At 50.1% G+C, this 13,739-nt stretch overlaps 1 protein-coding gene across 15 annotated transcripts in view; it reads right to left on the bottom strand.

Annotated features, from left to right (window-relative positions):
* The window catches only part of LOC137310508 (class I histocompatibility antigen, F10 alpha chain-like), a 32,267-nt gene that overhangs the window by 8,991 nt on the left and 9,537 nt on the right, over positions 1 to 13,739 (bottom strand). For all 15 annotated transcript variants that reach the window (XR_010960133.1, XM_067978267.1, XM_067978263.1 and 12 more), the window contains exons 2-5: positions 12,946 to 13,206; positions 7,641 to 7,916; positions 7,248 to 7,526; positions 1,631 to 1,744 (exon numbers count right to left, since the gene is read on the bottom strand). Coding sequence is in view for 14 of the 15 variants with exons in the window: in XM_067978267.1 (XP_067834368.1) it covers positions 1,631 to 1,744; positions 7,248 to 7,526; positions 7,641 to 7,916; positions 12,946 to 13,206 (930 nt within the window). In the remaining variant the exon portion in view is untranslated. The remainder of the gene's footprint in view (positions 1 to 1,630; positions 1,745 to 7,247; positions 7,527 to 7,640; positions 7,917 to 12,945; positions 13,207 to 13,739) is intronic.

The following is a 13,739-nucleotide window of genomic DNA, read 5'->3' on the forward strand; positions in this document are numbered from 1 at the left end:
TCTCTCTGACTCTCCTCTCTCAGTGCCCTGTACTCCCAGTACTGGAGACTCTCCCACACTCACTCTGTCCCCTCAGTTCTCCATTCCCCTCTCTCTGACTCTCCTCTCTCAGTGCCCTGTACTCCCAGTACTGGAGACTCTCCCACACTCACTCTGTCCCCCTCAGTTCTCCATTCCCCTCTCTCTGACTCTCCTCTCTCAGTGCCCTGTACTCCCAGTACTGGAGACTCTCCCACACTCACTCTGTCCCCCTCAGTTCTCCATTCCCCTCTCTCTGACTCTCCTCTCTCAGTGCCCTGTACTCCCAGTACTGGAGACTCTCCCACACTCACTCTGTCCCCCTCAGTTCTCCATTCCCCTCTCTCTGACTCTCCTCTCTCAGTGCCCTGTACTCCCAGTACTGGAGACTCTCCCACACTCACTCTGTCCCCCTCAGTTCTCCATTCCCCTCTCTCTGACTCTCCTCTCTCAGTGCCCTGTACTCCCAGTACTGGAGACTCTCCCACACTCACTCTGTCCCCCTCAGTTCTCCATTCCCCTCTCTCTGACTCTCCTCTCTCAGTGCCCTGTACTCCCAGTACTGGAGACTCTCCCACACTCACTCTGTCCCCTCAGTTCTCCATTCCCCTCTCTCTGACTCTCCTCTCTCAGTGCCCTGTACTCCCAGTACTGGAGACTCTCCCACACTCACTCTGTCCCCCTCAGTTCTCCATTCCCCTCTCTCTGACTCTCCTCTCTCAGTGCCCTGTGCTCCCAGTACTGGAGACTCTCCCACACTCACTCTGTCCCCTCAGTTCTCCATTCCCCTCTCTCTGACTCTCCTCTCTCAGTGCCCTGTACTCCCAGTACTGGAGACTCTCCCACACTCACTCTGTCCCCTCAGTTCTCCATTCCCCTCTCTCTGACTCTCCTCTCTCAGTGCCCTGTACTCCCAGTACTGGAGACTCTCCCACACTCACTCTGTCCCCCTCAGTTCTCCATTCCCCTCTCTCTGACTCTCCTCTCTCAGTGCCCTGTACTCCCAGTACTGGAGACTCTCCCACACTCACTCTGTCCCCTCAGTTCTCCATTCCCCTCTCTCTGACTCTCCTCTCTCAGTGCCCTGTACTCCCAGTGCTGGAGACTCTCCCACACTCACTCTGTCCCCCTCAGTTCTCCATTCCCCTCTCTCTGACTCTCCTCTCTCAGTGCCCTGTACTCCCAGTACTGGAGACTCTCCCACACTCACTCTGTCCCCTCAGTTCTCCATTCCCCTCTCTCTGACTCTCCTCTCTCAGTGCCCTGTACTCCCAGTACTGGAGACTCTCCCACACTCACTCTGTCCCCCTCAGTTCTCCATTCCCCTCTCTCTGATTCTCCTCTCTCAGTGCCCTGTACTCCCAGTACTGGAGACTCTCCCACACTCACTCTGTCCCCCTCAGTTCTCCATTCCCCTCTCTCTGACTCTCCTCTCTCAGTGCCCTGTACTCCCAGTACTGGAGACTCTCCCACACTCACTCTGTCCCCCTCAGTTCTCCATTCCCCTCTCTCTGACTCTCCTCTCTCAGTGCCCTGTACTCCCAGTACTGGAGACTCTCCCACACTCACTCTGTCCCCCTGAGTTCTCCATTCCCCTCTCTCTGATTCTTACCTCTCCGTTGTCTTTTCCAGATGACTATTCCGATTATCACCACTATAACAGCCAGCGCCGCAATCACTGATCCGATAATAATTCCCAGATTGGATTCCCTGTTTTCCGGTCTTTCTGAAACACATTTCAATAATATCAGGATTGTTTCTCTCTGTTCCAGGAACCATTCCCAGTTCTGTGTTGATTGGGGGAAATTTTAACCTCACCCACCCGTGGGGAAACTGACGAGATCGGGTGTAACGCTGGTTTTACTCCCCGCCCCGATTTTACTGCCCATTGAAGTCAGTGGTCAGTAATATTGGTCAGAATCCAGCCCATCCCATGGGTCTCTCGCCCGGTGAGTCAGGTTAACATTCCCCCCGATGTCTGTGTGTCTTTTCCTTGTCCCATCCCCAGGGTTACATTGTACAGTCCAGGAGTCAGCCTCACTGATGTTTCTCACAGATCGGTTTCTGGCCATTATATGGACATCCAATAATACTCAGCTATTTTAAGCTTGCCCTTCACCAATGTATTTCAGAAAATCACAGCCCCCCCACTACACTCCCCTCAGTACCACCCTGGGACCAGTCAGGGGTAAACTCCCCAATTGCAGCCCCTTCTCTCTGATCCACCACACTCCCTGACAATAACGGTGATGTTCAGACACACAATGACGGAGGTTCGGATACACTGGGCTGTATCGACAGAAACATCATTCCCAATTTAAACCCTGCCCGTCCGGCGGGAACGTTGTAAGGTTCCCCATAGCCCAGGAGAGCTCCTCCAGGCCCAACAAGGAAGCCTTGGGCCTCCTCTGCCCTGGCCTTCCCCCCCTGCCCAACCTCCTCTGTCTGTGACCAGCCCAGATCCCAGCTCCGACATTATTTTCCTTGCCGGGGATCATCTCCTTCGATCTCTGGCCCCAATTATTGCTCTCACTCACCCCATGATGTCCCTCTTGCAGGATTCAGATGGGAGACAGAGCTGGAGTATTTAAATACGGCCCAGGAGGTAACTTTTAATGATTTGTGAATCTGTACCCCTCGATCCCTTTGCCCCTCGACCCCATTTAGACTTTTTCTAAGCAGTGTGTGGCCTCCTTATTCCTCCTACAAAAATGCAACACCTCACACTTCTCTATATTGAAATTCATTTGCCAATTACACGCCCATTCTGCAAGTTTATTAATGTCTTTATTGTCGATGTACTTGGTGTATGCCTGTGGATTGGAAAATGCAAATGTCACTCCATTATTAAGGAGGGAGAGAGGGAGAAACCAGGTAACTACAGACCTGTCAGTTTAACATCAATTGTGTGGAAGATTACAGGACTCTCTCATCAGAGATCGAGGGACTGAACACATGGATGAAGGAACAGAGTGAGTTGTATATCCAAGTTTGGAGATCACACAGTAAAGGGACACAGACAGATTAAATGAGTGGGCAAAACTATGGCAGGTGGAGTTCAATGTGAGTCACATTGTGAGGCACGGACTCGATGGGCCGAATGGTTCCATGTGGGGAAATTCAAGATCATCCATTTTAGATCGGAGAAAGACAAATCAGAATATTTCCTGAATGGTGATAGACCAGGGGCTGTAAAGGAGCAAAGGGATTTGGGTGTCCAAGTACACAAATCACTAAAAGCGAGTGTGCAGGTAAAAATTAATCAAAAAGCCCAATGGAATGTTGGCCTTTATCTCGGGGCCTGGATTACAAAGTGAGGAAGTGATGCTTCAGTTGGACAGAGTCTTGGTCAGAATGCAACTGGAGAATTGTGTTCAGTTCTGGGAATCGCACCTTATGTAAGATATATTGTCCTTGGAGGGGATACAGTGCAGATTCACCAGACTGATACCGGGGCTTAGAGGGTTAAATTCTGAGGACAGGTTACAGAAACTTGGCTTGTGTTCCCTGGAATATAGAAGGGTGAGGGGTGATCTAAATGAGGGGTTTAAAATGATAAAGGGATTCGATAGGGTGGAGACAGAGAAACTATTTTCTCTGGTGGGGAATCCAGAACGAGGGGTCACAATCTTAAAATTAGAGCCAGGCCATTTAGGAGTGAAATCAGAAAGCACTTTTTCCACACAAAGGGGAGTGGAAATCAGGAAATCTCTCCCCAAAAGGCTGTGGGTGCTGGGAACAACTGAAAATTTCAAGACTGAGATCGATAGATGTTTGTGGGGTAAGGGAATCAAGGGATATGGATCAAAGGAGGGGAAATGGAGGAGAGGTACAGATCAGTCATGGTCTCATTGAATGGCAGAACAGACTCAAGGGGCCGAATGGCCTACTCCTGTTCCGATGTTCCGTACACACACACACACGCACACACACACGCACACAGACACGCACACAGACACACACACACAGACAAAATGTCCTTCACGGAAGGAAACCTGCAGTCTTTACCCGGTCTGGCCGATATGTGACTCCAGACCCACAGCAATGTGGTTGATTCTTAATCACCCTCTGAAATGGCCGAGCAAGCCACTCAGTTGTGCAATCTCGCTAAACAAAGACATAATAAGAATAAAACCGGATGGACCACCCGGCATCGGACCACTGGGCACCGGACACGACAAAGGCAAACCAAGCCCAGTCAGCCCTGCAAAGTCCTCCTCACTAACATCTGGGGATTTGTGCCAAAATTGGGAGAGCTGTCCCACAGACCAGTCAAGCAACAGCCTGACATAGCCATACTCACAGAATCATACCTGACAGCCAACGTCCCAGAATCTTCTATCACCATCCCTGGGTATGTCCTGTCCCACCGGCAGGACAGACCCACCAGAGGTGGCGGTACAGTGATATACAGTCAGGAGGGAGTGGTCCTGGGAGTCCTCAACATTGACTCCGGACCCCATGAAATCTCATGGCATCAGGTCAAACATGGGCAAGGAAACCTCCTGCTGATTACCACCTACCGCCCTCCCTCAGCTGATGAATCAGTCCTCCTCCATGTTGAACACCACTTGGAGGTAGCACTGAGGGTAGCAAGGGCACAAAATGTACTCTGGGTGGGGGACTTAAATGTCCATCACCGAGAGTGGCTCGGTAGCACCACTACTGACCGAGCTGGCTGAGTCCTGAAGGACATAGCTGCCAGACTGGGCCTGTGGCAGGTGGTGAGCGAACCAACACGAGGGAAAAACCTACTTGATCTCGTCCTCACCAATCTACCTGTCGCAGATGCATCTGTCCATGACAGCATTGGTAGGAGTGACCACTGCACAGTCCTCGTGGAGACAATGTCCCGTCTTCAAACTGAGAACACCATCCAACGTGTTGTGTGGCACTACCACCGTGCTAAATGGGATAGATTCAGAACACATCCAGCAGCTCAAAACTGGGCATCCATGAGGCACTGTGGGCCATCAGCAGCAGCAGAATTGTGTTCCAGCACAATCTGTAACCTCATGGCCCGGCATATTCCTCATTCTACCATTACCAACAAGCCAGGGGATCAACCCTGGTTCAATGAGGAGTGAAGAAGGGCATGCCAGGAGCAGCACCAGGCGTACCTAAAAATGATGTGCCAACTTGGTGAAGCTACAACTCAGGACTACATGCATGCTAAACAGCGGAAGCAACATGCTATAGACAGAGCTAAGCGATTCCACAACCAACGGATTCGATCAAAGCTCTGCAGTCCTGCCACATCCAGTCGTGAATGGTGGTGGACAATTAAACAATTAAACAATTAATGGGAGGAGGATGCTCTGTAAACATCCCCATCCTCAATGATGGCGGAGTCCAGCACATGAGTGCAAAAGACAAGGCTGAAGCATTTGCAACCATCTTCAGCCAGAAGTGCCGAGTGGATGATCCATCTCGGCCTCCTCCCGATATCCCCAACATCACAGAAACCAGTCTTCAGCCAATTCGATTCAGTCCACGTGATATCAAGAAACGGCTGAGTGCACTGGATACAGCAAAGGCTATGAGCCCCGACAACATCCCAGCTGTAGTGCTGAAGACTTGTGCTCCAGAACTAGCTGCGCCTCTAGCCAAACTGTTCCTGTGCAGCTACAACATCTACCCAACAATGTGGAAAATTGCCCAGGTATGTCCTGTCCACAAAAAGCAGGACAAATCCAATCCGGCCAATTACCGCCCCATCAGTCTAACCTCAATCATCAGCAAAGTGATGGAAGGTGTCGTCGACAGTGCTATCAAGCGGCACTTACTCACCAATAACCTGCTCACCGATGCTCAGTTTGGGTTCCTCCAGGACCACTCGGCTCCAGACCTCATTACAGCCTTGGTCCAACCATGGAAAAAAGAGCTGAATTCCAGAGGTGAGGTGAGAGTGACTGCCCTTGACATCAAGGCAGCATTTCACCGAGTGTGGCACCTCGGAGTCCGAGTAAAATTGCAGTCAATGGGAATCGGGGTAAAACTCTCCAGTGGCTGGAGTCATACCTAGCACAAAGGAAGATGGTAGTGGTTGTTGGAGGCCAATCATCTCAACCCCTGGGCATTGCTGCAGGAGTTCCTCAGGGCAGTGTCCTCGGCCCAACCATCTTTTGATGCTTCATCAATGACCTTCCCTCCATCATAAGGTTAGAAATGGGGATGTTCGCTGATGATTGCACAGTGTTCAGTTCCATTCGCAACCCCTCAGATAATGAAGCAGTCCGAGCCTGCATGCAGCAAGACCTGGACAACATCCAGGCTTGGGCTGATAAGTGGCAAGTAACATTCGCGCCAGACAAGTGCCAGGCAATGACCATCTCCAACAAGAGAGAGTCTAACCACCTCCCCTTGACATTCAACGGCATTACCATCGCCGAATCCCCCACCATCAACATCCTGGGAGTCACCATTGACCAGAAACTTAACTGGACCAGCCATATAAATACTGTGGCTACAAGAGCAGGTCAGAGGCTGGGTATTCTGTGGCGAGTGACTCACCTCCTGACTCCCCAAAGCCTTTCCACCATCTACAAGGCACAAGTCAGGAGTGTGTTGGAATCCTCTCCACTTGCCTGGATGAGTGCAGCTCCAACAACACTCAAGAAGCTTGACACCATCCAGGACAAAGTAGCCCGCTTGATTGGCACCCCATCCACCACCCTAAACATTCACTCCCTTCACCACCGGCGCACAGTGGCTGCAGTGTGTACCATCCACAGGATGCACTGCAGCAACTCGCAAAGGCTTCTTCGACAGCACCTCCCAAACCCGCGACCTCTACCATCTAGAAGGACAAGAGCAGCAGGCACATGGGAACACCACCACCTGCACGTTCCCCTCCAAGTCACACACCATCCCGACTTGGAAATATATCGCCGTTCCTTCATCGTCGCTGGGTCAAAATCCTGGAACTCCCTTCCTGACAGCACTGTGGGAGAACCGTCACCACACGGACTGCAGCGGTTCAAGAAGGCGGCTCATCATCACCTTCACAAGGGCAATTAGGGATGGGCAATAAATGCCGGCCTTGCCAGCGACATCCCATGAATTAATAAAAAAAAGCGTCTCATGACTGTCATAATCAATATCTCACATGGACATTATTTCACTCGCTCGAACAAACACTCTCTCACACCCACACACACACACACACACCCACAAACACACATACACACACACACACACACCCACACACTTCCAGTGCAGTTCCTTACCCCACTGATAGACCTTTGCCTCCGCCAGGCTGCTGTGTTCAATTTGACAGGAGTATTGATCCTCATCCCCAGCATTGACTTCAATCTCTTTCTTGATCTGATGGGTCCCATCGTGGTTCGGTCGAACCCCCGAGGATTGGCTCTCAGACACTTGCTCACCATTCCTTAGCCAGGTCACCTCGATGTTTACAGGGTAAAATCCAGTAACCAGGCAGGAGAGAGTGGGCGGGTTGTACTGATTATTGGGGTCACTTCTGGAGATGAACACTTCAGGCTGAACTGAAAGGGGAAAGGGAGGAAACACAAACAATAGAGAGACAGAGAATGGAATGGGATAACGGTTTCATAGATCAGAAAGTTCAATCAGAAAATGGGAAAATAGGAAATCAATACCTTTCCTTTTGAGATATTCCTTTCCAGCGCGTAAATATAACTGTAAAACATCAACCAGTTCTTCTTCCAACTGCCATTTCCAATAATTGTTCCAGGAATCATCAGAATCCCATTTCTCCTTGGTCTTCACTGCAAGGTGATTGGTTGCGACCCATCTCATTCTGTCTGGCTCTAAACTAATATAATCCTTTCCGTCATATCCAAACCGCATCGATCTCTTAATGGAGCCGTCTTCAGAGATCTCAACATTCCTTATCCATTGGAAAATGTGAATTCCTGTCAGTGACCAACCAGAGATCAATAATCAATAATCAATAGTTAATGGAGAATGTCCATTTATAACTCAGACAGTGGGCGCAATTTTAACCTAACCCACCCGTCGGGAAACTAACGGGAGTGGTTGCAACACTGGTTTTACACACTGCCCGATTTTACTGCACTGAAGTCAGTGGACAGTAATATTGGGCACAGTGTAAAACTCTCATTCCCCCTATCCCATGGGGATCCCACCCGGTGAGATCGGTGAAAATTACCCACAGTGTGTCTTTCTCCCTCTATACAGGAATGGGATGGGTTAGAGTCACATGGTCTGAGCAGAGGCGAAAGGGGGTCCAGTATCAGGTAGAAATGGGGGGTAAGATTTGTTAACCCCTTCTGAACCGTGACAGAATTATAGAAGGCAATATCACGGTAAATCTCAGATAATAGGCACCATTTTTATCACATGACTTCCCCTCCCCCACTTCTCGAACTCGATACCCGTGAGTGCCGCTGGTGCACTGCCCTTGAGGACCAGAACCAGGTGTATATTTCTGATGTGCCAGTGGGCCTGTTTTGGGAACCACACTGGCCCCAAACCTCCATTTTGCCCCAATGTTGCGCTGCTGAGCCTGGATTTCTGGGAGCCAATCCAGTCCCGTACTGACCACCCGCAAATCACACACTCATCTCATTTACACACCCACTGGCATTGGCTGAGCGCAGCGCCCATGTGACACGGACCTCCCCTGACGGGTGGGGGTGGGGATTTAAAGCGCAGTCTTTAAAGAGCCGCAAATGGCTGAAGATTGCAGCAGAGGGAAGGATCTAAACTTTCCCCCAAGACTGGGGTCCCATCAGGAGCTGGAATAAGAGGCTCATGTGAGATATTGTGAGACTTTTAAACAATGTGGTCACGGGAGGAGCAGGCAGAGGGTCTGGGAGAAGGGAGCAGGGCATTGGAAGGAGGGAGAATAGAAGATCCCAAAATTATAATGAGAACAACCATCAGACACTGATAGATGGAACAGGCAAAGGGAAGAGAGAGCGAGAGAGAGAGGGGGAGAGATAGAGAGAGATAGAGAGAGAGAGAGGGAGAGATAGAGAGAGGGAGAGAGAGATAGAGAGAGAGCGAGAGAGAGATAGAGAGAGAGCGAGAGAGAGATAGACGGAGAGAGAGAGATGGAGAGAGAGAGGTCGAGAGAGATAGAGAGAGAGATAAAGGGAGAGACAGACTGAGGGAGAGAGAGGGAGACTGACAGACAATGAGAGAGAGTTAGATAGAGACAGAGATAGGCAGAGATCGATTGACAGAGAAAGAGAGTGAGAGGGAGATAGAGACGTGAAGAGAGAGAGAGAGACGGAGACAGAGCGAGAGAGAGACAGAGAAAGGGAGTCAGAGAGCGACAGGAAGAAAGATAGAGAGAGATAGGAGATCGATATCGGGATAGATAGAGAGAGACATAGAAAGAGAAAGAGAGAGACAGAGAGGGTGAGAGAGAGCGAGAGAGTTAGAGACACAGAGAAAGACAGAGATAGAGAGACAGAAAGAGAGATAGGAAAGAGATATAGTGACAGATAGAGACAGAGTGAGAGAGAGATAGAGATAGAGAGAGAGACAGAGAGACAGAGAGAAAGAAAGTGAGAGAGAAAAATAGTGAGAGAAAGAGACTGCTCATGGGAGTAAAGCTCAGAAAGATGTCTCATGTGCCATGTCGAGGAAGGTAGCAGTGACACTAGCACTGAGCACCAACTCTCACCTCTAGGACTGCAGACAAGTGCCAGAAGAAGTGCAATGACCTGAAAAGGGCAGGCAAGGTAATGCACCATCCAGTCTCCACTGCAGGTATCATACCATCCACTGCAGCACTCCCTTAGTACTGTCCATCTGACAGTGTAGCTCTCCCTCAGTACTGCCCCTCCAACAGTGCAGCACTCCCTCAATACTCCACTGGAGTGTCAGCCTCAATTATGCGCTTAAGTCTCTGGACTGGGGTAGAACCTTCTCACTCAGAGGCGGGAATGCTACCACTGAGCCAATATCAAGCAGTGACAGCCAGCTCCAGAGTGTAAGGAACATGGGGACTGATTACAAGAGGGACCAGTGTCACTGAACCCAGACAGTATCTGCCACAGACTGGAAATATGTAACAAGGTCTAAGGGGAGATTTAATTGAGGTTTCGACAATGAAGGGTTTTGATAGAGTGAATAAGGAAAGACTGTTTCGTATGGTTGGGGAGAGAGTGACAAGGGATCATCAATTTAAAACTGTCACCAGGAGACTGAGAAGAGGTTGGTTGTGTGTGAAATGCTTTACCACAGGACACAGAGAAGGCACAGACCAGAGAATCTTTTAAATTGGATAAATATTTCATGCAGTGGAAGATACAATGCTAAGGGGAGAGAGTGGGACAGTGGGATTAGTTTGGGATTGATACAGGGCTATGGGGAGAGAGTGGGACAGTGGGATTAGTTTGGGATTGATACAGGGCTATGGGGAGAGAGTGGGACAGTGGGATTAGTTTGGGATTGATACAGGGCTATGGGGAGAGAGTGGGACAGTGGATTAGTTTGGGATTGATACAGGGCTAAGGGGAGAGAGTGGGACAGTGGGATTAGTTTGGGATTGATACAGGGCTAAGGGGAGAGAGTGGGACAGTGGGATTAGATTGGGATTGATACATGGCTATGGGGAGAGAGTGGGACAGTGGGATTAGTTTGGGATTGATACAGGGCTATGGGGAGAGAGTGGGACAGTGGGATTAGATTGGGATTGATACAGGGCTAAGGGGAGAGAGTGGGACAGTGGGATTAGTTTGGGATTGATACAGGGCTATGGGGAGAGAGTGGGACAGTGAGATTAGTTTGGGATTGATACAGGGCTATGGGGAGAGAGTGGGTCAGTGGGATTAGTTTGGGATTGATACAGGGCTATGGGGAGAGAGTGGGACAGTGAGTTTAGTTTGGGAAATGATACAGGGCTATGGGGAGAGAGTGGGACAGTGGGATTAGTTTGGGATTGATGCAGGGCTATGGGGAGAGAGCGGGGCAGTGGGATTAGTTTGGGATTGATACAGGGCTATGGAGAGAGAGTGGGACAGTGGGATTAGTTTGGGATTGATACAGGGCGAGTGGGAGAGAGTGGGACAGTGGGATTAGTTTGGGATTGATACAGGGCTATGGGGAGAGAGTGGGGCAGTGGGATTAGTTTGGGATTGATACAGGGCTATGGGGAGAGAGTGGGGCAGTGGGATTAGTTTGGGATTGATACAGGGCTATGGGGGGAGAGTGGGACAGTGGGATTAGTTTGCGATTGATACAGGGCTATGGGGGGAGAGTGGGGCAGTGGGATTAGTTTGGGATTGATACAGGGCTATGGGGAGAGAGTGGGACAGTGGGATTAGTTTAGGATTGATACAGGGCTATGGGGAGAGAGTGGGACAATGGGATTAGTTTGGGATTGATACAGGGCTGTGGGGAGAGAGCGGGGCAGTGGGATTAGTTTGGGATTGATACAGGGCTATGGGGAGAGAGTGGGACAATGGGATTAGTTTGGGATTGATACAGGGCTGTGGGGAGAGAGCGAGGCAGTGGGATTGATTCGGATTGGTACAGGGCTATGGGGAGAGAGTGTGGCAGTGCGATTAGATTCGGGATTGATACAGGGCTATTGGGAGAGAGTGGGGCAGTGGGACTAGTTTGGGATTGATACAGGGCTATGGGGAGAGAGTGGGACAGTGGGATTAGTTTGGGATTGATACAGGGCTATGGGGAGAGAGTGGGGCAGTGGGACTAGTTTGGGATTGATACAGGGCTATGGGGGGAGAGTGGGACAGTGGGATTAGATTGGGATTGATACAGGGCGATGGGGAGAGAGTGGGACAGTCGGATTAGTCTGGGAAATGATACAGGGCTATGGGGAGAGAGTGGGACAGTGGGATTAGTTTGGGATTGATACAGGGCTATGGGGAGAGAGTGGGACAGTCGGATTAGTCTGGGATTGATACAGGGCTATGGGGAGAGAGTGGGACAGTGGGATTAGTTTGGGATTGAGACAGGGCTATGGGGAGAGAGTGGGACAGTGAGATTAGTTTGGGATTGATACAGGGCTATGGGGAGAGAGTGGGTCAGTGGGATTAGTTTGGGATTGATACAGGGCTATGGGGAGAGAGTGGGTCAGTGGGATTAGTTTGGGATTGAGACAGGGCTATGGGGAAGTGAGTGGGGCAGTGGGATTAGTTTGGGATTGATCCAGGGCTATGGGGAGAGAGTGGGTCAGTGGGATTAGTTTGGGATTGATACAGGGCTATGGGGAGAGAGTGGGACAGTGGGATTAGTTTGGGATTGCTCCAGCATATAGCAGGCACCGACACGATGCTGTAATGTCTCTGGTTCTATCTCTCACCAAGCTCTTTCCCATATCTTCTTCTCTCTCCCCGATTACTTCCCGATACTGGTGTTTTATGTTCATTTCTCACTCGTTGCCACCTCTCCTTATTTCCCTCTCCTTTTTGTCATTTCTCTATTTCCCCATTTATCTCTCTCTCTCTCCCCTCTCTCTCACTCACTCACCATTTCCCTCTCTCCATATTTTCCTCCATCCCCCGATATCTTTTATTTCCGAATTGGGAGAGTGGAATTTAAAAAATAGAGGCCCAGGCTGTGGGGATGGGGAAGGCCTCAGGAGCAGTGGCAGTCTCTATAAATCAAGGCCCAGGCTGTGGGGATGGGAAAGGCCGCAGGAGCACTGGCAGTCCCCATAAATAGAGGCTCAGGCTGTGGGGATGGGGAAAGGCCGCAGGAGCACTGGCAGTCCCCATAAATAGAGGCCCAGGCTGTGGGGATGGGGAAGGCCGCAGGAGCTGGTAAAATATAGAACAGCCGACGTAGTAACTATAAACCAGGAGGATGTGATGTGGGACTGGTCGGGAAAGTGGGAGCAGCTGGGATCAGAGAGCAAATTGACATCAAAAATAATTGATTCATTCCCAGTAGACGGCCATTAAACAGGCCGTCAGTGGGAGATTCCTGTATCACTGATCTTACCGGATGTCTTGTTCGTCCATTTCAATATTGTACTGAGATTCTCCATCGTCACATCGTGACGCTTTTTCCGCTGACGATTGATATAATTCCATTGTTCCACATCGAAAGAGTCTGTTACGAACTGCTGTCTGGAAACCACCTGCTGAGTGTCACTGTCATAATACGTTAACACAACTCCATTAACCATCGTCACACCCGCAAACTCAGGGCCATCCGTGTTGCCGGAAATTCCCGTGTACACCACAGTGAAGGAATCAGAGTCTGTCAAATAAACAATTGAAGGGATGGGTTAATAAACATTGACAAACAGTACCAACTGATCAAAGTGAAGCCCATTCAGAGAGTGAAAATCTCCAGACGTCCACTGCATTATCTCAATGTCAGAATCCTGTCTGTATTATAAACAGGGGATCACTGCAGTGTAGGAGGTACAAGCAGTAGAGTTTTGGATGAGCTCAAGTTTACGGAGGGTGGAAGGTGGGAGGCCGGCCAGGAAAGCAATGGGATAGTCACGTCTAGAGATAGCAAAGGAATGGAGGAGGGTTTCAGCGGCAGAAGGGCTGAGGCAGGGGGGGAGACGGGCGATGTTACAGAGGTGGAAGTAGGTGGTAGAGCTGGGTGAGGTCAGTGTACATGCAGAACCTGACGTCTTGTCTTCAGATGATGTCGTCAAGAGGCAGCATGTAGATGAGAAATAAGAAGGGGCCCAGGATTGATCCTTGGAGGAATCCAGAGGTAACGGTGTGGGAATGGGAATGGATGGGAAGAGAAGCCATTGCAGGATACTGTCCACG

This window comes from Heptranchias perlo, unplaced genomic scaffold, assembly GCF_035084215.1.
Source record: "Heptranchias perlo isolate sHepPer1 unplaced genomic scaffold, sHepPer1.hap1 HAP1_SCAFFOLD_256, whole genome shotgun sequence".
NCBI classification, from domain to species: Eukaryota; Metazoa; Chordata; class Chondrichthyes; order Hexanchiformes; family Hexanchidae; genus Heptranchias; species Heptranchias perlo.